Genomic DNA, 22,049 nt, shown 5'->3' with positions numbered 1-22,049 from the left:
GTTTAAATCAAAACCTAATCAGTTGATCCTTGGCCCATGGCCCACCTTTTCTCAACATTTTATTAATCCATTGAGTACTTTTTCAGTTAAATTGGGAACAGGCGAACAAACAAACAAATGGAGAAGAGAACATAACCTCCTCCCAACAAAGTTGGCGGAGGTCATTACAGGTTAATGTTAAAGGTGACATGCCCCTTTTCCACAAGTTGACACAGCTCCCTGAGGTCTTAATGAAATGTCTGTGATATGTTTTGATCAAAATACCACAAGATTAAAACACCACAGCTCTCTTTTCACTCTGTTTAAACAGCGCTGTTCAAAACGGCCGATCTGAGTGCCTGTTTCTTTAAATGATGATAATGAACCATTGCTCACCCACCCCCTCTTCTGCCAGCCAATCAGGTAGCACTTTCGTCATAAATATTTATTCACAAAGGCAATTCCTAAGCAAGCGATGAGTAGAGGTACTCAGATGATTGGACGGCATGATTCTGAGGAGCTGAACGGCTTGTGAAAGCATGTTTTTCTGAAATAGGCAGCCCAAAAGAAACTGACTGGATCATCTTATTTCAGAATTTGTGTGTTGGTTGGCTCCAGAAACCCAAATGTATGTGCTCAAGCACTGAAAAAGTGAGTTTTTCATCATATGTCCCCTTTAAGCTAAATGGCAGGGAGTCACATAATCTAAGGTGATACATTTATTAAAAAATGTTATTTAACAAGGAAACACATACACTTATGGTGACACTTGATGTTCCACAGCATTAAATGTGATATAAATAGATAAATTCTATGAGGTGTGATTCTTTAATAAAGACGACATTGTAACCCATGGCAAATTGCTGCACTGTAAAAAATGTAACTTGCAAAATTGTTGAGTGAAAAAAGGATTCTAAGTTGAATGAACAAATTTCCCTTCTAATTGTTCAAGTAACTAAAAAAAATAGTTGAAACGCCTTTCCTTCACCACAAGTTCATAGGAATTGGAAAATTAAGTTAAGTGAACTTATATATTCAAGTGCTGATTGACGCCCCTTAACCAATGCCACTGCGCATGCGCACTTCACAAGTTCGAAAGTTTCAACGGTCGGGTGGAGTGAGAAGTCCGTGGAAACTGACACGAGACGTTGTATAGGAGTCTAGACTAAGCTTTCCTCAACAGAGGCCAGGGAATTCCCTCCTTGTATGTCGGTATTTGTTTCTGTTTGTGTAATAACAGGCAAAGTGAAGTAGAACTTAAGTGTTGAGAGGTTTGTGTTAACTAAAAAATGTAATGCACACTAAATCATTGTAAAAAAAAAAATAGTCAAGCCAACTTAAAAATGTAACGCAACCTGCTGCCAAAGGATTTTGAGTAAACTCAACTTAGAACCATGATGTGCCAACTTGCTCTTCTAAGTTAATTGGCATTATTATTTCAATTTATTTCAACTAAACAATTTGTTGGACTGAACTTCTAAAGGCAAGTCAAGGCAACTCAACATCAAATACTCTTCTATGTGAACTTAAAAGAACATTTCAGGGCGTCGTGGCTCAGGTGGATAAGGTGCCATGCCATAAATCCGGGGAGCCGGGTTCGATTCCAACCTGAAGTCATTTCCCAATCCCTCCCTGTCTCTCTCCTGCTCATTTCCAGTCTCTACACTGTCCTATCCAATAAAGGTTGGAAAAAGCCCCAAAAAAATCTTTAAAAAAAAAAGAATAATTTAGGATAACTTAATGTTTTTTGTGCCAACTTGCTTTTCCAAGTTAATTGGAATGATTATTTCAATTTATTTCAACATCACAATTTGAATGCACTGAACTTGCTAAATAAAGTAAGGTCAACATAAAATACTCATCTGTGTCAACTTAAAAGAGCAAGTCAGCACAACTATTTGGCCCGGAGTTGAGTTTACTCAAAATCCTTTGGCAGCAGGTTGCATTACATTTTTAAGTTGGCTTGACTAATTTTTTTTTTTACAGTGTGTGATAGAAGAATATTTCAGGATGTGATGTTAGAGGATGATTATCAGCTTTTTGAGATGATCACATCACTCCATTGCATCATTGTTTGTTTGTTTGTTTGTTTAAATATACCAGTGCACTCCATTGTGTTTTATTCCTGAAATGAGAGCTATAACAAATGTATGAACATGGATTGCATTTCTTGACAAGTGTGTAATGGTATCACCAGGCAGAGAATGATAAGAATCATAAAGTGAAAATGGGTGTCGGAAACGGCCTTCTCCAGGATGTCTGGAAAGAATTCCACAGTCGTTTTGGAGAGATCCGGATGTGTGAGATATATGGCTCCACCGAGGGGAACCTCTGCTTCTTGAACCATACTGGCAGGATTGGAGCAGTCGGTCGTTCCAACTTCATCTACAAGGTAAGTGTGAGCTATTTCCTTTGTAAGATTGGCTCTGTTATTCATGCCTACTTTAGGATTGCCAGGGTTCTGACTTCATGTCATAGGGATGTCTTCAGTACCAAGTTAAACATGGATTAATCTAAATTTTATTTTAGTTCTCCATTTCCTTAAGAATGTATTGTAATGCAATTGAATTGAGAGTTCTATTTATAAAATAAAATCCAGTCTGAATTACAGGTAATTTCAGTAATCTGAATGGGCCATGCAGAATTTCAGGTTATGTCCTGCATAGCACATGTCCAGATGCAGTTTCCAATTTCTCTTTTAGACCTTTGAACATAAACAACCAGAGGTGGACAAAGTACCCAACTCCATTACTTAAGTCAAAGTACAGATCCCACTGGTCAAATGTTACTCTGATACAAGTGAAAGTTGTCCAGTTAAATTTTTACTTAAGTTAAAGTACTGAAGTACTAGCTTTTAAAAATACTTAAGTATTAAAAGTACATTTTCTGTCAACGCATCGTTGTATTATTGCCACAACTCTTACAAAACCTAATGCCGTTACCAAAGACAGAAATGTGAATTCACAAAATGAACGTATGCTGTGCCATCATGGTGGTTTAAAGGAACAGTCCACCGTACTTCCATAATGAAATATGCTTTTATCTGAATTGAGACGAGGTGCTCCGTACCTCTCCGAGCTTTGCGCGACCTCCCAGGCAGTCAGACGCGCTGTCACTCCTGTTAGCAATGTAGCTAGGCTCAGTATGGCCAATGGTATTTTTTTGGGGCTGTAGTTAGATGCGACCAAACTCTTCCGCGTTTTTCCTGTTTACATAGGTTTATATGACCAGTGACATGAAACAAGTTCAGTTACACAAATTGAAACGTAGCAATTTTCTATGCTATGGAAAGTCCGCACTATAATGACAGGCGTACTAACACCTTCTGCGCGCTTCGGCAGCGCATTGATATCTGAGCTCCGTATCAATGCGCTGCCGAAGCGCGCAGAAGGTGTTAGTACGCCTGTCATTATAGTGCGGACTTTCCATAGCATAGAAAATCGCTACGTTTCAATTTGTGTAACTGAACTTGTTTCATATCACTGGTCATATAAACCTATGTAAACAGGAAAAACGCGGAAGAGTTTGGTCGCATCTAACTACAGCCCCAAAAAATACCATTGGCCATGCTGAGCCTAGCTACATTGCTAACAGGAGTGACAGCACGTCTGACTGCGTCTGATTGACTGGGAGGTCGCGCAAAGCTCGGAGAGGTACGGAGCAGCTCGTCTCAATTCAGATAAGAGCATATTTCATTATGGAAGTACGGTGGACTGTTCCTTTAACGTTAAGCTAGCTAGTCAGTGAAACTCCACCTGACATGCTAGCAAACGCTTTTCAAACTCGAAATCATATCGGGTAGCTAACGCTACTAGAAAAGAAGGATTTTTACATTCTGTTTATTTGGCACGAGTATGCTAAAACATATTTCTGAAAGGACTTCAGTTAAGTTAGTGTTATTCATGTTAGCGTAACTCCGTTTTTACATACTAACTAACAGTGTCCAAGTTAACTAGCTATGTGTAAACGTTAGCCGTGGACAAGGCTACAGCAACTTGGCGGGTAAATCCATAGAAAGTCATTTGACTAACCAGGCTGCATAACTACTTTTGCAACATTATCGCTAGCTCTAAAGCACAGACAACTTCATTGCAAGCTTTCTCTTAGAATAAAACATTTATATACCTCAATATGCTTCTGCACGTTGCATAGCAAGTTGTTGTAGGCCGTGATGTGGTGCGTTTTCGGCAAACAAAGCAAACATTTAAAACGAAATGAATCTTTAATCCTGTCAGAAAACTGAAACATGGGTTCCAGGTAAAGCCACGGGTGCGTGCATTTCCCAGAACAACTGCCTCCTTCCAGTCTGCCATCAACTGATCGTGTTAAATAATGCTGCTAAGAAATAAGTCAACTTGATTTTATACAGTCTATGGATGTGACCTGATCCTAGTGATTACTGATAGACTGTCTCAGTGTCACCTGGGAAAAAAATAATCACGTTTTAGAAAAGAAAAGAAAAAACATCCACTTTCAAACCTGCTTCATAGCAATGAGTAACGAGGACCTTGATAGAAATGTAGTGGGGTGAAAAGTACGATATTTGTCTTTCAAATGTAGTGAAGTTAAAGTCATAAGTTTCCAAAAAAAAAAATTATACTCAAAGTACAGATACTCAAAAAGTGTACTTAAGTACAGCACTCAAGTAAATGTACTTCATTACTGTCCACCTCTGTAAACAACCAAATTAAGCATATCATTAGCATATTCTTTACCCCTGATGACAGCTATGAAACATAGAAATGCAGATTTTAAAAAGTTTTAGTCTAAAATAACAATCTCTCTTTTTGTATCCAGTAGCAATCTCTGACTGTAGTAGAATACACATCCTTTCTGTGGCCAATTTTCAACTGATTACTAAATTCTGTCAAATCCTGCTCACACAATGCATGATCACTGGTGCCAGATTTGCCCTAGACTTGTGAAACAGAACACATTTATGCAACCGTCTGTTCCATTTCTCCTTGAGTTTTTCTGCATTTTCTATTTGTGCAACCTGAATCTGACTCTACATAAACTAGCCTATAATATTGAAGTGGGAGGAAAAATCATTTATAGTTTGCAAAATTATTTACAAATAAAAAATGCTAAACTTGTGACTCAAGTATTCATGTTAATTGTTGTGAAACCTTAGTTTAATGAAAATTAGTTCTGGTGCAACCGGTTGGCATAACAGAAGAGCATTCATTCTATTGTTGGGAAATCACGAGTGTGAATCCCAACAATACCTCCGCCATCTGTAGTGAGGAGATAAGAGCGCAAAATTGGCTGTGCTGTTTGGGTGGGAGGATGGCATACCTCCTCTTCCCGGTCAACAACAGTGACATGAGACAATCATTGTTGACTTGGAGCTCATGTATGTGGAAGAGGGTGGACTTTCCTCTGAGTGCAGCAGGTCAAAAAGATTCAGTTGGTTTCAGATGTTTCAAAGGAAGCAGGAAGGCGTCATTCTTCTAGGTTGGCGGATGCCATATTACAGGGGAGGTGTGTGTGTGTGTATAAAACACACACCACACACCGATCAACCATAATGTTAAAACCACTGATGGGTGAAGTGAATAACATTGATTACCTTGTTACAATGCCACTTTGTCAAGGGGTAGGATATAAGAGAACAGTCAGTCCTTGAAGTTGATGTGTTGGAAGCAGGAAAAATGGGCAAGCGTAAGGATCTGATGCCCCTTTTCCACCAAAGCAGTTCCAGGGCTGGTTCGGGGCCAGTGCTTAGTTTGGAACCGGGTTTTCTGTTTCCACTGACAAAGAACTGGCTCTGGGGCCAGAAAAAACGGTTCCAGGCTAACAGCAACTCTCTGCTGGGCCAGAGGAAAGAACCGCTTACGTCAGCGGGGGGGGCGGAGTTGTTAAGACCAACAACAATAACAAGACCGCGAAAGATCGCCATTTTTAAGCGACGAGAAGCAGCAGCTGTACAAACGCGAAGTCATTTATTATTATTATTATTATTATTGTTATTGCTGCTGCTGCTTCTTCCGTGTTTTTGCTTCGATATTCGCGCCAAGGTTTATGCAAACGTAGCGACGTAACTGACGTATACAACGACGTAACTGACGTATACAGCGACGTAATGACGTGGCTTCCCTTAGCACCGCGAGCTATGGAAAAGCAAACTGGTTCTCAGTTGGCTCGCAAGTTGAACGAGTTGTGAACCAGCACTGCCCCCGAACCAGCCCTGGAACTGATTTGGTGGAAAAGGGGTATGAGTGACTTTGACAAGGGCCGAATTGTGATGGCTAGGTGACTGGGTCTGAGCGTCTCCAAAATAGCACATCTTGTGGGGTGTTCCCAGTATGCAGTGGTTAGTACCTACCAAAAGTGGTTCAAGGAAGGACAACCAACGAACCGGTGACAGGGTCATGGGTGTCAAAGGCTCACTGATTCGCATGGGGCATGAAGGCTAGCCTATATGGTCCAATCCCACAGAAGAGCTACTGTAGCACAAACCACTGAAAAAGTTAATGCTGGCTAAAACAGAAAGGTGTCTTCTATAATTCTATCAATCTCAATACATGATCTCAATATAAATACACCTGTTCCTGGAAGGTCCCAGAGTTTGTAAGAGAATGTACTAGAGCATTAGTCAGAGAAACAGTTAGCAACCAAGTTATGCAGTGTAACATACACCTGGTCTAGGATCAAATCCAAGCATACTGCTGAGCAGTTGATGGTTATGGGTCTTACTCAAGGGTCTTAGAGTGGTTTTGTAGTTAACTCCTGAACTGGCACTGCTACAGAATACATGAATACAGTATGTCATGTTATCCCCCACCCAAACGAAGTTTGGCGGGGGATATAGAAATGGGTTCTGTCCATCCGTCCGGCTTGTCTGCCCGGTCACGTTTTCGTTTCCGGGCCATATCATTAAAAATACTGAAGATATCTTCATGAAACGGGCGTGTAGTGGTTAGTGCTGTCGCCTCACAGCAAGAAGGTCCGGGTTCAAGCCCCGTGGCTGGCGAGGGCCTTTCTGTGCGGAGTTTGCATGTTCTCCCCATGTCCACGTGGGTTTCCTCCGGGTGCTCCAGTTTCCCCCACAGTCCAAAGACATGCAGGTTAGGTTAACTGGTGACTCTAAATTGACCGTGAGTGTGAATGGTTGTCTGTGTCAGCCCTGTGATGACCTGGCGACTTGTCCAGGGTGTACCCCGCCTTTCGCCCGTAGTCAGCTGGGATAGGCTCCAGCTTGCCTGCGACCCTGTAGAACAGGATAAAGCAGCTACAGATAATGAGATGAGATGAGATCTTCATGAAACTTTGTATACATATCAAGTAACGTGTGAACTGGTGCCTTTTGCTATTTTTAATTTTTGAAAAAAAGTATTTTTCACATTTTTACATAAATAGATTTTGACTTGGTTTCTAAGAGCAATGTTTGTTTCTGGAGCATATATCCAAAACTATTCATAATACGGATTTGAAGTTTGGTATGCATGTTAACAAGGTGATGTAGATGTGCCTTATCGTACTAAGAAATTTGAGAAATTTTCATTTTTCATGTTTCCATGGAAACAATTTCAAACGGTATCCTCTCAGGTTAGTCTTGGCGGTAGGCTTTGTTTTCGGAGCAGAACTTGAAAACTATGAGTGGGATGGTCTTGAAAGTTGGTATATGTGTTGATTAAGTAATGTACAGTGCCTTGCAAAAGTATTCATACCCCTTGAACTTTTTCACATTTTTCCACCTTACAACCACGAACTTAAAAGTTTTTTATTGAGATTTTATGTGATAGACCAACACAGAGTAGCACATAATTGTGAAGTGAAACGAAAATGATAAATGGTCTTCAAAATTTTTAACAAATAAAAATCTGAAAAATGTGGTGTGCATTAGTATTCAGCCCCCTGTACTCTGATACCTCTAAATACAATCCAGTGCAATCAATTGCCTTCAGAAGTCATCTAATTAGTTAATAGAGTCCTACTGTGTGTAATTTACTCTCAGCATAAATACACTTGTTCTGTGAAGGCCTTAGTGGTTTGTTAGAGAACACTGAAGAACAAACAGCATCATGAAGACCAAAGAACTCATCAGACAGGTCAGGGATAAAGTTCTGGAGAAGTTTAAAGCAGGGTTAGGTTATAAAAAATATCCCAAGCTCTGAACATCTCAAGAAGCACTGTTCAATCCATCATTCAAAAATGGAAAAAGTATGGCACAACTGCAAACCTACCAAGACATGGCCGTCCACCTAAACTGACAGAGCGAGCAAGGAGAGCACTGGTCAGAGAAGCAACCAAGAGGCCCATGATCACTCTGGAGGAGCTGCAGAAATTCACAGCTCAGGTGGGAGAATCTGTGCACAGGACAACTATAAGTCGTACACTCCACAAATCTGGCCTTTTTGGAAGAGTGGCAAGAAGAAAGCCATTGTTGAAAGACAGGCATAAGAAGCCATGTAGGGGACACAGCAAACGTGGAAGAAAGTGCTTTGGTCAGATGAGACCAAAGTTGAACATTTTGGCCTAAATGCAAAGCGCTATGTGTGGCGGAAAACTAACACTGCTCATCACCCTGCACACACCATCCCCACTGTGAAACATGGTGGTGGCAGCATCATGCTGTGGGGATGCTTTTCTTCAGCAGGGACAGGGAAGCAGCTGGTCAGAGTTGATGGGAAGATGGATGGAGCTAAATACAGGGCAATCCTGGAAGAAAACCTGTTGGAGTCTGCAAAAGACTTGAGACTGGGAAGGAGATTCACCTTCCAGCAAGACAATGACCCTAAACATACAGCCAGAGCTACAATGGAATGGTTAAGATCAAAGAGTATTCATGTGTTAGAATGGCCCAGTCAAAGTCCAGACCTAAATCCCATTGAGCATCTGTGGCAAGACTTGAAAATTGCTGTTCACAGATGCTCTCCATCCGATCTGTCTGAGCTTGAGCTATTTTGCAAAGAAGAATGGGCAAAAATTTCAGTGTCTAGATGTGCAAAGCTGGTAGAGACATACCACAAAACACCTGCAGCTGTAATTGCAGCAAAAGGTGGCTCTACAAAGTATTGATGCAGGGGGGCTGAATACTAATGCACATCACATTTTTCAGATTTTTATTTGTTTAAAATTTAAGACTGTATCATTTTCGTTTCACTTCACAATTATGTGCTACTCTGTGTTGGTCTATCACATAAAATCTCAAAAAAAAAAAAAACCTTTTAAGTTCGTGGTTGTAAGGTGGAAAAATGTGAAAAAGTTCAAGGGGTATGAATACTTTTGCAAGGCACTGTATATGTGCCTTTTGATGCTAAGAAATGTGAGAAATTTTAATTTTTAGCTCACCTGGACCAAACGTCTGCTGGGCTTATGCCATGGGCTGCTGAGGCCACTGTAAAGAGGTAGGGTTGGTTTCCTGCAGCAGAACTTGAAAAATGTGACACACAATATCTTGAAACTTGGTATATAGACTCTACACTGTACTCTGTGCTCTACCTGACTTGCACCTCTCCAGAAATCTAATTTGCAAGACAAGGCATCAGGACCTTCTTGCTGTGAGCAAAAGAAAATGGCGGCGCCTTGTGGACTGCTGTCTTACTAACAGAAAAACAAAACTTTTTCCACTTACGAAAGTAACTAACTTGACGAAAACAAGATGCGACAATGCCTCCAAAGAAGACCATAAATAATCCTCAGATGGAAGACGACCTCGAGGAAATCCGTAAGTCACTAAATCTAATGTCCGAGGAGTTGACTAAAGTAACTAAACAGCTAACAGTGCTAACAGAACTTGTAGGTGAAGTCAAGCAATTAAAGAATATGATCAAAGAAAAGGACAAAACCATCTATGATCTGGAACGAAGGATAAATGACTTGGAACAATACACGCGAATGGCTGATGTTATTGTAACCGGACTATATGTTAAACCCAGTGTTGGGCACGTTACTTTCAAAAAGTAATTAGTTATAGTTACTAGTTACTTTTCCCAAAAAGTAACTGAGTTAGTAACGGAGTTACTTTGTCATAAAAGTAACTAATTACCAGGGAAAGTAATTATTCCGTTACATTTTGTTCCCCCTCAAAAAAAATCAAATTCAATTAGTGTAATCATAATAAAAGTGAATGTTAAATGTGTTTAATGACTGAAATGGACACTTAACAGAACCAGTTAGTAACATTATCTACACTATATTAATATTTTTGTGGGACAATGTGAGATAAGACATCTATCAAATGTAATATATTTTTGCAGTTATTAAAATTATGTTACTAATTACTGGCCACTGACGAGGACAAACGCTTTGTTCCTCGACATAATGTGCATTGCACGTAAACACTCTTGCCTTTTATTTCAAGTAATGAAAAGTAATGGCTGTATTTCCAATGTGAAAGCGCAGTGCTGGGCTGACCGCTCGCCATCGCTGGGTCTTCCGATTGAAAGCGTGCGCAGTAGTGCAGTAGGCGTGGCCTACCTACATATGTTGTCCAAATCTACTCTGATTGGCTTACTGTGCCGTTGTCTCGTGTCTCCCCGCCCCACACTAAAGCAGAGTAAAGAAAGGCTGAGCGAGCAGCGTGCCAGATGAGAACAGCTTTAATAAAGTAACGCATAGTATTTTATTGTAAGTAACGGGAACGGCGTTATAACGATGTAAAAAGTAATTAGTTAGATTACTCGTTACTAAAAAAAGTAACGCCGTTAGTAACGCCGTTTATTCTAACGCCGTTATTCCCATCACTGGTTAAACCCCGATCATATGCTAAAGCTGTGGCTGAGGGCAGAAACATTAACGAGGATGCTGGAACCGAGGATCTGCAAACACTGGAAATGCAGCTCCTGCAATTTTTTGAGAGTAAGAACATCTACCTCGATGCTAACAGCATCTCAGCGTATCACACCCTTCCTTGAATGGACCACAAATCTAAACCTGCCATCATTGTTCGTTTTGTGAATCACAAGCACGAAACTGAACTACTGATGCAGGGGAAGAAGTTAAAGGGGGCCGAGGTCTACTTGAATGAACATTTAACTAAGAAGAATGCCGAGATTGCCAGAGAGGCCCGCAACCTGAGGAAAAATAATAAGATAAAACCAACATGGGCCAGGAATTGTAAGGTGTTAATACGACTGAATGGATCCACATCCGAACAGGCCAAAGTAATAACGGTAAGGGAGCTTAAAGACCTTGATCCATACAGATAATGTTGCTGTTTTTTTTTTTTTTTTTCCCCACAAAGAAAGTATGGCCTAGTCAGTGATGTGTTATGAAGCAGATTGGGAATAGACTGTTTGTAGCAATGCAGTTTGCGCCATTTGCTTTTTTTTTTCTTTTTCTTTTTTCCACTTCTTTGGACTGATTTCTATATTATTGATATGGCATATAAGTGGGCTTTTTTCCCTCTTTAATTTTTTTTCTTCTCCCCAAAATGAACGTTGCATGGAGCTTCTGGGGTTTTTGCATTGAACTATGTTATCTTTGCATGGAACTATGCCCTTATCTTTGCAGGGAACTCTGCCCTTATCTTTGCAGGGAACTATGCCCTTATCTTTGCAGGGAACTATGCCCTTATCTTTGCATGGAACTATGCCCTTATTTTTGCATGGAACTATGCCCTTATTTTTGCATGGAACTATGCCCTTATCTTTGCATGGAACTATGCCCTTATCTTTGCATGGAACTATGCCCTTATTTTTGCATGGAACTATGCCCTTATTTTTGCATGGAACTATGCCCTTATTTTTGCATGGAACTATGCCCTTATTTTTGCATGGAACTATGCCCTTATTTTTGCATGGAACTATGCCCTTATTTTTGCATTGAACTATGCCCTTATCTTTGCATGGAACTATGCCCTTATTTTTGCATTGAACTATGCCCTTATCTTTGCATGGAACTATGCCCTTATTTTTGCATTGAACTATGCCCTTATCTTTGCATTGAACTATGCCCTTATCTTTGCATGGAACCTTGTTCTTATTTGCTGCATGAAATGTTGCTTTATGTATGGAACTTTGTTTTGTCGCTTGGAACATTGCCTTTTGGGTACTAGTTGTTGCCTTTTGTGGATGGATATGCAGCCCTTTTCGCATGATAGACTCTGATCTGTATTACAACTCTTATGGACTGGATTTATCAGAGATATTCTTATGGGCATATGGCCTGATTTCTGTTGGACTTATGGCATTATGGGAGTGTGTGTGAGTGGGACTGTGCGTGTATGTGTAGGCCATTGACTTGTATGCAGTGTCTAAATAAATTCAAACTCTCAAAAAAGGACAATATAATATGTATATATTTTAAAAATTGTGATTATGAAATTGAAACGGTAGGCTATACTGTTTGGTATTTAAATTTTAGTATAAAAGTAGCATCCGGTGGAAGATGATACCTCATGAGGTCTTGTTAAGTTCTTTTGGTTTTGCTTTTCTTTCTTTTCTCTGTAAATGTAAATTATTATAACTATGTTTTGTTTTCGCTTTCTCATTTTTTTTTCCTTTTGGTTTTTTTTTGTGTTCATTATTTACTTTTGATATATAAATGAAATGTAAAAAGGGTAGACGTAATAAGCCAAGGCTTCAGCCTATACCTTTTTGGTCAGAATTCCACTGATCATATGAAAGTATTGTACCTTATGATGTGCTTAAAATGACCGAAATAAAACTATACTTTGGTATATAGGGCGGGGGATATAGATGACTGTCTTCTTGGTTTCTTTGTTTTAGTTAAACACAGTTTAAGCAGGAGAAACAAGATTCAATCTAATGATCTAATCTGGGAATTAGACAGCTTTTTTTAGTTTCAGCTTTGGCTCAATGAAGAATTGGGAAGCTCAGTTAATTCACTTTTAAAACTTTACTGTTCTGGATCTGAGATGTGATTTTGCTCAACAATCAAGAGCACATTTGAGAAGCTTCATCGACTGATATTGTGGCAACTTTTGTAATTAAAAGTGAATTTCAACTTTGTATTCCTCAACTCAAATTCTTTCATTTTACTAACAAAATCTGTCGCATGTTAAACTGGGGGGCGGCACGGTGGTGTAGTGGTTAGCGCTGTCGCCTCACAGCAAGAAGGTCCGGGTTCGAGCCCCGGGGCCGGCGAGGGCCTTTCTGTGCGGAGTTTGCATGTTCTCCCCGTGTCTGCGTGGGTTTCCTCCGGGTGCTCCGGTTTCCCCCACAGTCCAAAGACATGCAGGTTAGGTTAACTGGTGACTCTAAATTGACCGTAGGTGTGAATGTGAGTGTGAATGGTTGTCTGTGTCTATGTGTCAGCCCTGTGATGACCTGGCGACTTGTCCAGGGTGTACCCCGCCTTTCGCCCGTAGTCAGCTGGGATAGGCTCCAGCTTGCCTGGATAAAGTGGCTAGAGATAATGAGATGAGATGTTAAACTGTTTTTTCACAAATACTTCAAAAACTTTTCTCTGTTTGTAATGCACACTTATGATGCCAATACAAATCACCTAACTAATTTGCACAGCCTGAGATTTGCATAACCTGAAAGACAAGAGACTTGCTAATTTCTACAAATGTGAGGTTGGTCTAGGTGGTGGCAGAAATACAGTTTCAAACAATTTCAAGTGCATGAATTAAACAAAAGACCATCAGTATAGACTGATTCAGTAATAAGTTAATTTCCAGTTCTGATAGACTTGATTGAGGCTCATAGAGGCCTCATGCTGTAGTAAAATGTATGGGCACATACTATATTATGCACCCTGATTACTTGGTGTTCCATGGGGCAGCCTAATAGTACACATGGCGTCGTGTGGTGTATTTGAAACATGTCCTCATCTTGCTGAAACCAGAGGGCTGAAACATGTGAATCCTATTTAGGACACGTCATCGGGTATTTGAATTAGTGCAATCACTGGAGTATACCTTCTCCTAGGCGGCATGGTGGTGTAGTGGTTAGCGTTGTTGCCTCACAGCAAGAAGGTCTGGGTTCGAGCCCCATGGCCGGTGAGGGCCTTTCTGTGCGGAGTTTGCATGTTCTCCCCGTGTCCTCGTGGGTTTCCTCCGGGTGCTCCGGTTTCCCCCACAGTCCAAAGACATGCAGGTTAGGTTAACTGGTGACTCTAAGGCCCAATCCCAATTCTAATTTCTACCCCTCCCCCTCCCCCTTCCCCTTGGCCCTTCCCCTTGAAACTGAGCTACAAGGGATCGGGCTTGAAATTCAACCCCTACGTATTGGGATAGCCCTTCAACGATCGCATACGTCATCGCGTACCTCCGTCAGCATTTACGTTAGCAAAACGCGACCAAATGCGTCATTGGCTGCGACCAGCCGCTACAGTCAGAGCCAGAAATCTCTGCTGGCAGGGTGTGATTTGTTAACTAACACCACTGAATGGGATATCTTTGGCGCTTCGTGCACCACATCCGACAGAATGAGGTGTCAGAACACTCATGTAAACAATAAAAGCGAGAATAACAGAACAAAACGTACGCAGTCAAGCAACCGAAAACAATACTCACTCCCAAAGCTTTTTAGCAGCAGCTTGGATTTCAGAAATCGCTGCTCATTCTCAGCTCGAAAGCGAATCAAGCGGCGTGTTTCCTCTGGATAACAACTTAAAACACATAAATAATGGAGAAAATACATTTATGACAATCTTTCGCCGCGGGAACCGCCATCTTTCTGAAATCCGCATGAAATCTCGCTGAAATCCGCATGGCATTGTGGGAAATCACTCAAACCCCTTCGTTCGGAGTCAGCTCCAGGAAAATCTCCGTTTGGAGGGGTACAGAAGCCCTACCCCTTCCCCTACCCCTCCGCGTTAACTGGGATTGGGATACCCCTACCCCTTCACGTGAACGCGCAAAATGGAGGGGAAGGGCCAAGGGGTTGGTCCAAGGGGTGAAATGGGATTCGGCCTAAATTGACCGTAGGTGTGAATGTGAGTGTGAATGGTTGTCTGTGTCTATGTGTCGGCCCTGTGATGACCTGGCGACTTGTCCAGGGTGTACCCCGCCTTTCGCCCGTAGTCAGCTGGGATAGGCTCCAGCTTGCCTGCGACCCTGTAGAACAGGATAAAGCAGCTAGAGATGATGAGATGAGAGACCTTCTCCTTTTCATTTCATTCTTAACTCTGATTGAAGAATACTATTGTTTAAATGAACCAACAGGAATTTAAAATACTGGAACCTACTGAATACCTGAGGGAGAATTTTGACTGTTACATAGTGCTCTCCATCACCAAATCACTGGCCCTGTGTCCGAAGTCACTCACTACTACATAGTGAGTTCGCCATTTTGTAGTGCTGTCCAAATGTATCATGAGAATTATTACACCCTATATAGTGCACTCAAAGTATCCCACAATGCATCGTGAAAAGTAGTGTACAACCGATGGTCACTAATCAAACAATATATCCCATCCTGCATTGCGGTCACGCTGAAAGAAATCAAATCAGAAGCCTCAAATTTGATTTAATAAAAGGCAGCAGCAAAGAAGGTATTCAGCCTTGATTTAAAAAAAAAAACTGAAAGATGCAGCAGACACAAAGTCCTTTGTATTTATTAATGTGGGAAATGCACTCAGTATAATATGGATTTATCACAAAAATACATGCATGTATTTATTATTTTGAAAACCCACCAGCCAACTGATGTGGCACGTTTTAATTGTGCGACAGTAATGACGTAAATAACAGTGCGACGGAGTAGTGTCTGAAAGTATTTTTTCATTTTACCAATGAGCTCATTATATAGTCCTCTATGTAGTAATTCCCTATAGTGAATAGGGAGTAGTGAACGAGTGAGTGGTTTCGGACACAGAGCGAGTGAATACCTTTTGAAAAAATAGTGTTCATCCCTCCACAGTTCTAGAGACTTGTGGAATCTATGCCAAGCCATGGCATAACTCGGTTATGTTATGTTGTTATGGTTTTTTTTTTTTTCCATTTAATTGGTTACTCATCAGTGTGAGTGTGAATGGTTGTTTATCTCTGTGTCAGCCCTGCCATGACCTGGCGACTTGTCCAGGGTGTACCCCGCATCCTGCCCATAGTCAGTTGGGATAGGCTCCAGCTTGCTTGTGACCCTGCACAGGATAAGCGGCTACAGATAATGGATGGATGGATGGATGGTTACTCATCTGTTTTTCCCGTTTGGATTATGAGCACATTCAAGAAGCTAATGTGACTATTTTTACGGTATGACTGCCTTATTAGATAGAAGACCACAATAAACTGTTGGACTCGGAGAACATGTAGACCAGTGATCAGATTTCTTCTCGGAAAATGGTCATGAGCTTTCATTCCCAGACACTGCAAATAACTAATACTATTTCTAGGAATGCTGTTGTGGCTCCTGTGTCGTCCCCCCCCCCCCCCCCCCCCCACACACACACACACACACAAATTATTTCTCTTTCACACGTAGAACTGAATATACAAAAGTGTCAGTATCTACAATTAAGCCATACCATTTACAAAATTAGACCTGTTGCTATGCTGATAATAAGAGACACCTAAAAAAAATATTCTGCTTTCTCAATTGGAGCAGCAGTCAGAACAAATGTGAATAAAAATTTCCAATAAAAGCCAATACACAGAAAAAGAACAAGTGATGGGAAAAGACACGTTTATTTTTGATAGCGATTACGTTTCATGTCAGGAATAAAAATATAAAGAGCAATTGGGTGTAATTTTACTTTTTACATTCTATTCTTAATATAAAACATTATGTGCAATATGTTACATTGACTGGACTGCAGACTGAACGTGTGCTTGTGTTAATTTTGTAACAGTTAAACAATATTTTGTAGAAAGAAAAATGATGCATTCCATTGGTTGCTAATAAATCCACATATTTCTACATACTGCAGTTTTATACAAGCTCAACCAAGACATGTTTTGTCATTTATATAGTAAGCATGGAGCTATATTGTCAACTGACTCCCAATGGTTTTTGTGGAAAAACATTTTTTTCCCTTCTCCCTCTTTGTTTGCTATACCTTTCTTGTTAGCAATGTTCACACATCTGGAATACAGTGTATGTAAAATATCATGTTAACACCCACGATGTAATATTTCTACTTGTGTTGCCCTGCAGCTCCTGTTTCAGTATGACTTGGTGAAATACAACCTGGTAAAAGGTGAACCTGTGAGAGATGAACAGGGTTTCTGTCAGCGGGTTAAGAAAGGTGAGACAATGCAAGAGACTACGCCTTTAAAAATCAAGTCATCCTGTAGAACCAGTCTGGACCAAAAAAAAGTCTTGGTGACAGTGAAACTGAAAATAAGCTCATAAGGGTTAAAGGGGCATGAAACCAGAAATGTGCAATAATATGAAACTTGATATCATTCACAAACTGTGCCTGAATTCTTCTCTCGATATTGTTTCGTAGAGATTTTATTTAATATTATTGATGATTTTGAATATTGACCTGATATGACTTCTAGTACCAGACAAAAGTTTGGACACACCTCCTAATTCAGTGGTTTTTCTTTATTTTTATTAATTAAAAGTCACTTCATGTCTTAAAGTAATGATGGATGTCGTTTCTCTTTACTTAGTTGAGCGGTTCTTGACGTGATCTGGATTACTACAGTTGTTGAATAGGGCTATTTACTGTATTTTTATTATTTGCTATTTACAGTTTGATCTCAAACACATTAAGAAGGTAAGAAATTGCACTAATTAACTTTTGACGAGGCACCTGTTAATTGAAAAGCATTCCAGGTGACGACCTCATGAAGTTGGTTAAGATGATGCCAGTAGTGTGCAAAGCATCATCAAGGTAAACACTGTCTACTTTGAAGAATCTAAAATATGGAACATATTTTGTTTTTTGTTAACACTTTTTTTTGTTTACCACATAACTCCATATATGTTCCATATGCTGTTTCATCGTTTTGGTGTCTTCAGTACTGTTCTACAATGTAGAAAATAGCCAAAATACAGAAAAACCTATGAATGAGTAGGGGTGTGCAAACTTTTGACTGGTACTGTATATGGAATTATCCCAATAATTTATCCCAATATATTGTCAAGCAAAGTCAAGATATTTAATAAAAAGAAAACTGAAACATGTACAAGCATTTTTACACACACAGTGTGTGTGTGTGTGTGTGTATATATATATATATATATATATATATATATATATATATATATATAGGGTGGTGTAGTGGTTAGCACTGTCGCCTCACAGCAAGAAGGTCCTGGGTTCGAGCCCAGCGGCCAGCAAGGGCCTTTCTGTATGGAGTTTGTATGTTCTCCCTGTGTCTGTGTGGGTTTCCTCCAAAGACATGCAGGTTAGGCTAATCGGTGACTCTAAATTGACCGTAGGTATGAATGGTTGTTTGTCTCTGTGTCAGCCCTGCAATGATCTAGCGACTTGTCCAGGGTGTACCCCGCCTCTCACCCATGGTCAGCTGGGATAGGCTCCAGCTTGCCCGTGACCCTGCACAGGATAAGTGGCTGCAGATAATGGATATATAATAATTTTTAATACTGAGATTTTAGGAATTCTGAGATTATCGTATTGGGGTCATATATCTGTATATCAGAATTGGATTGGATTGAATTTATTTTTCTAATCCAGCTCCTTTATAGATTTATGCCATGGACGTGTGTGATGTTGATTGGCCAATAGTAAGATCACTGATCTTGTAGTCATTTCTGAAATAGAAAAATGGGAAACTGAGCCTGATTTGCTTGTTCCCAGGTGAGATGGGATTGCTGTTGTCCAAAATCAATTATCAAAGTCCATTCTTTGGCTATGCTGGGAGCAAACAGCTAACTGAGAAAAAGCTCATGAGGGATGTGTTTAAGAAAGGAGACATCTATTTCAATACCGGAGACCTGATGGCTGAGAACCAGAACGATTTCATCAGCTTTAAGGACCGAGTGGGTGACACTTTCAGGTAAAGCAGGAAATGTTTGCTGCATGTCGCAAGAGTCTGGTTTTTCATGTTCATGGCCTGCATTGCTAAACAGAGTTGGACCACTTTTCCTTGGTCATAGTTCACTTTTCAAACAACTGTCACATTCTGTCTGAAAGTAAACCTGACACCATGATTGAAATTACAAGTTGCAGTGCTTCTCACAGGTCTGTATCAAGCCTTGGGGGCTAGAGACTGGATGTGTTTGTGTGGTTAGTGGAGTTGCCGTATTTATAGAATAATTACCATGGATAGAAAAGCTTTATCTAGATTTTCTCCCTTGTCTTTAGATTACTGCCAATCTGCTCAGTTCAATTCAATTAACTTCATTTCAGTGAACTCTTTATGGCATGACCCCTTCCCCAGACCTGAACTAGAGCTTTTTAACCAAAACATGAAAATACTTTAAATTGAGCAAAACGTATGTGGATGGCTGTCAGTATACTTGGAGTGAGAATACATTTCTAACAGCAAGTCTAGTATTTCCTGTCCAGCTACAATTTTGACAGTAAAGCCGTATTATAGTGAAACAGTCCTCCAGTTAAAATTCCAGAAACCACGGCTAACCCTTTCAGCATGTACGTGTTTGCAGATGGAAGGGTGAAAACGTCGCCACCACTGAGGTGACGGAGTTTCTTGGACTGATGGACTTTATTCAGGAAGTCAGTGTGTATGGAGTGGAGGTTCCAGGTACTAAAACATTGCTTTTTTTTAATCATCATTCATGATTTTTATTTATCCAAACAAAATGTGAAATATGGCGGAGATAATACTGACCGTATCAAAATGTATAAAAAGGTATCACCATAGGTACGTTTGAATAAAATGTCCTATGGTGTGACATAGACCAATCAGCCATAATATTAAAACTACTGACAGATGAAGTGAGTAACATTTGATTATCGTACAATGATAATCAATGGCACCTGTCAAGCAGTGAGATATAAGTGAACAGTCAGTTCTTGAAGTTGATGTGTTGGAAGCATGAAAAATGGACACGCATAACATTCAAAAACATGCAGATTAGGTTGCGCAAGCCAGTGCATAGGTCACTTAGTGCTGGTTCCAAACTTGGAAAGATTAGGGAGGGTTGCATCAGGAACGGCCTTCAGTGTAAAAACCTATGCCAGATCAAAGGGGTTGAAAATCAATTGGGGCTTCACCCTGTATTCTTCCCCTGTCACGAGCTATGTGACGAATCAAATAAACTTAAACTTAAGCATAAGGATCTGAGTCAATTTGACAAGGACCAAATTGTGGTGGCTAGATGACTGGGTCAAAGCATCTCCAAAACAGCAGGTCTTGTAAGGTGTTCCCAGTATGCACTGGTTACTACCTACCAAAAGTAGTCCAAAGAAGCACCGGGGACAGGGCCATAGGCATCCAAGGCTCACTGATGCACGTGGGAAGCGAAGGCTAGCCTTTCTGTTCCAATCCCACAGAAGAACTGAAAAAGATGTCAGAACACATAGTGCAACACAGCTTGCTGCGGCTGCAGACCCTCAGAGTGCCCATGCTGACCCCTATCCACCACTGAAAGAACTGAAATATTATTCAGGAGAATAATATTTAGTTGTTTAATTATGTTTTAGTGCACTTGACAAAAATAGCTACGTACTGTATTTACAATAGGAGCCTAAATGCTACAATTAGACAACATATTTACTTTAAAGGGGTACAAAATATAATATATACGGTTGCTGATGTGACAAAGTAACGTATTCTTAAGTAGTCTATCAAATTTATGTACTAGAAAACAACGAAATATCTTGGTAATTGTAAATATAATACTTTATACGCTAAACCGCACAAGAGTCGCCATTTTTAAAAGACCGTGACGTCAGCGCTACCCACTGCACTAGCGGAACTCTCCGAAATAGAGAAGATAAGCGTGTAATCATGGCGTCGGGCGCATCAAGTGAAAGCGACAGCTCTGTCGAATCATACGAAGAGATCCCGCAAGACACACTGCAAGCAGGCTATGGCTTAGAAGGGTACCAGTTTGAACCTAGGAGAGGTACTCTCGACTCCGGTGACGAAATAAGAGAAGAAAGCTCGGATGACGGCGAGGATGAGACTGATGCTGACCATGGGCATGGCGAGTGTGGGGCAGAGCGTCTGCGTGCAGGTGACACGGCGTGGTGCTCGTGTGGAAAATGTAACGTGGAGTTGCTCACGAGTCCAGCAGAATTTATTTGCTGCAATGAGATAGGCGCCACCCGTGGACTTGCGAAATCATCACAAGAGGCAGAAACAGGTATTTCACACGTGCTATTCCCAACCTCAATGAGCCAACACAACTGGGCACATACATGCGTCATGAGTGTTACGCAGAGAAAATGAACGTGCATTCTGATTGGATAAAATTAATATCATGGCGGGCTGTTCAAACTGCGGAAATAGTTTGCTCGAGCTACTTTCAAAACACTAGAACTTTCCAATCTTAGAACAAAAAACTTTTGTAAGTCTTGAATAAGGTTCATCAATGTGTGTTTTATTGTTATATTTACTCTATATATTGCCCTCTGCCCCTTTAAAGTAATGTATACCTTATCTAATTTCTTTATCCGATTCCCAAAAAGTTGGGACAGAGCATTTCTTCAGTCATTGATTTCCTAAGTTCCTTGCAATTGTACGTAGAGACAAGTTCTTAAACTTAAATTTTTGTTTGTCCGCACAGTCTTTCACAAAGCAGTGAACTTTGCCCCATCCTTGTTTGTGAACGACTGAGCCTTTCCATTTACCATTGAACCCCTTTTTACCTGCAGAATGTTCCAAAGAGGAATTTTTTGAGCATTCCAAAACTTTTCCAGTCTTTTGTTGTCCGTGTTGCAGCTATCAAATTCAGAATGAATGTATATTTACAAAAAACAACCAAGTTTATCAGTTTGAACGTTAAATCTCGTCTTTGAAATGTATTCAAACTGAATATAGGTCGAAAAGGATTGCATTTTGTTTTCATTTCCATTTTACACAGCATCCCAACTTTTTTTTTTTGAAATCGAGGTTGTGTTATCCTCTACGCATTTTAAAGTGTCAATAAAGATCTTGCAGTCACGTGACCGGAAAGTACACAACCACCATCTTGTCGGTCAAAAACACCGCTGAATACTGCTGCACTCGTGTACAGAATGGATCAATTTCAACCGACGGACTACACGGCTCATTTTTCTAATGAACAGATAACTAGATACATGTCTAAAATAAACGATCTACAGATTTG

The 22,049-nt window shown here is 40.4% G+C and overlaps 1 protein-coding gene across 1 annotated transcript in view; it reads left to right on the top strand.

Moving 5' to 3' along the window:
- slc27a6 (solute carrier family 27 member 6) overlaps positions 1-22,049 on the top strand; it is a 130,604-nt gene that overhangs the window by 95,683 nt on the left and 12,872 nt on the right. Inside the window, exons 5-8 of the mRNA XM_060908375.1 lie at positions 2,177-2,371; positions 16,992-17,082; positions 18,610-18,808; positions 19,419-19,516. Of these exons, the coding sequence (XP_060764358.1) occupies positions 2,177-2,371; positions 16,992-17,082; positions 18,610-18,808; positions 19,419-19,516 (583 nt within the window). The remainder of the gene's footprint in view (positions 1-2,176; positions 2,372-16,991; positions 17,083-18,609; positions 18,809-19,418; positions 19,517-22,049) is intronic.

The sequence above is a fragment of the Neoarius graeffei genome, chromosome 25 (assembly GCF_027579695.1).
Source record: "Neoarius graeffei isolate fNeoGra1 chromosome 25, fNeoGra1.pri, whole genome shotgun sequence".
Lineage (NCBI taxonomy): Eukaryota > Metazoa > Chordata > Actinopteri > Siluriformes > Ariidae > Neoarius > Neoarius graeffei.
This window is presented reverse-complemented; position numbering and strand designations above follow the sequence as displayed.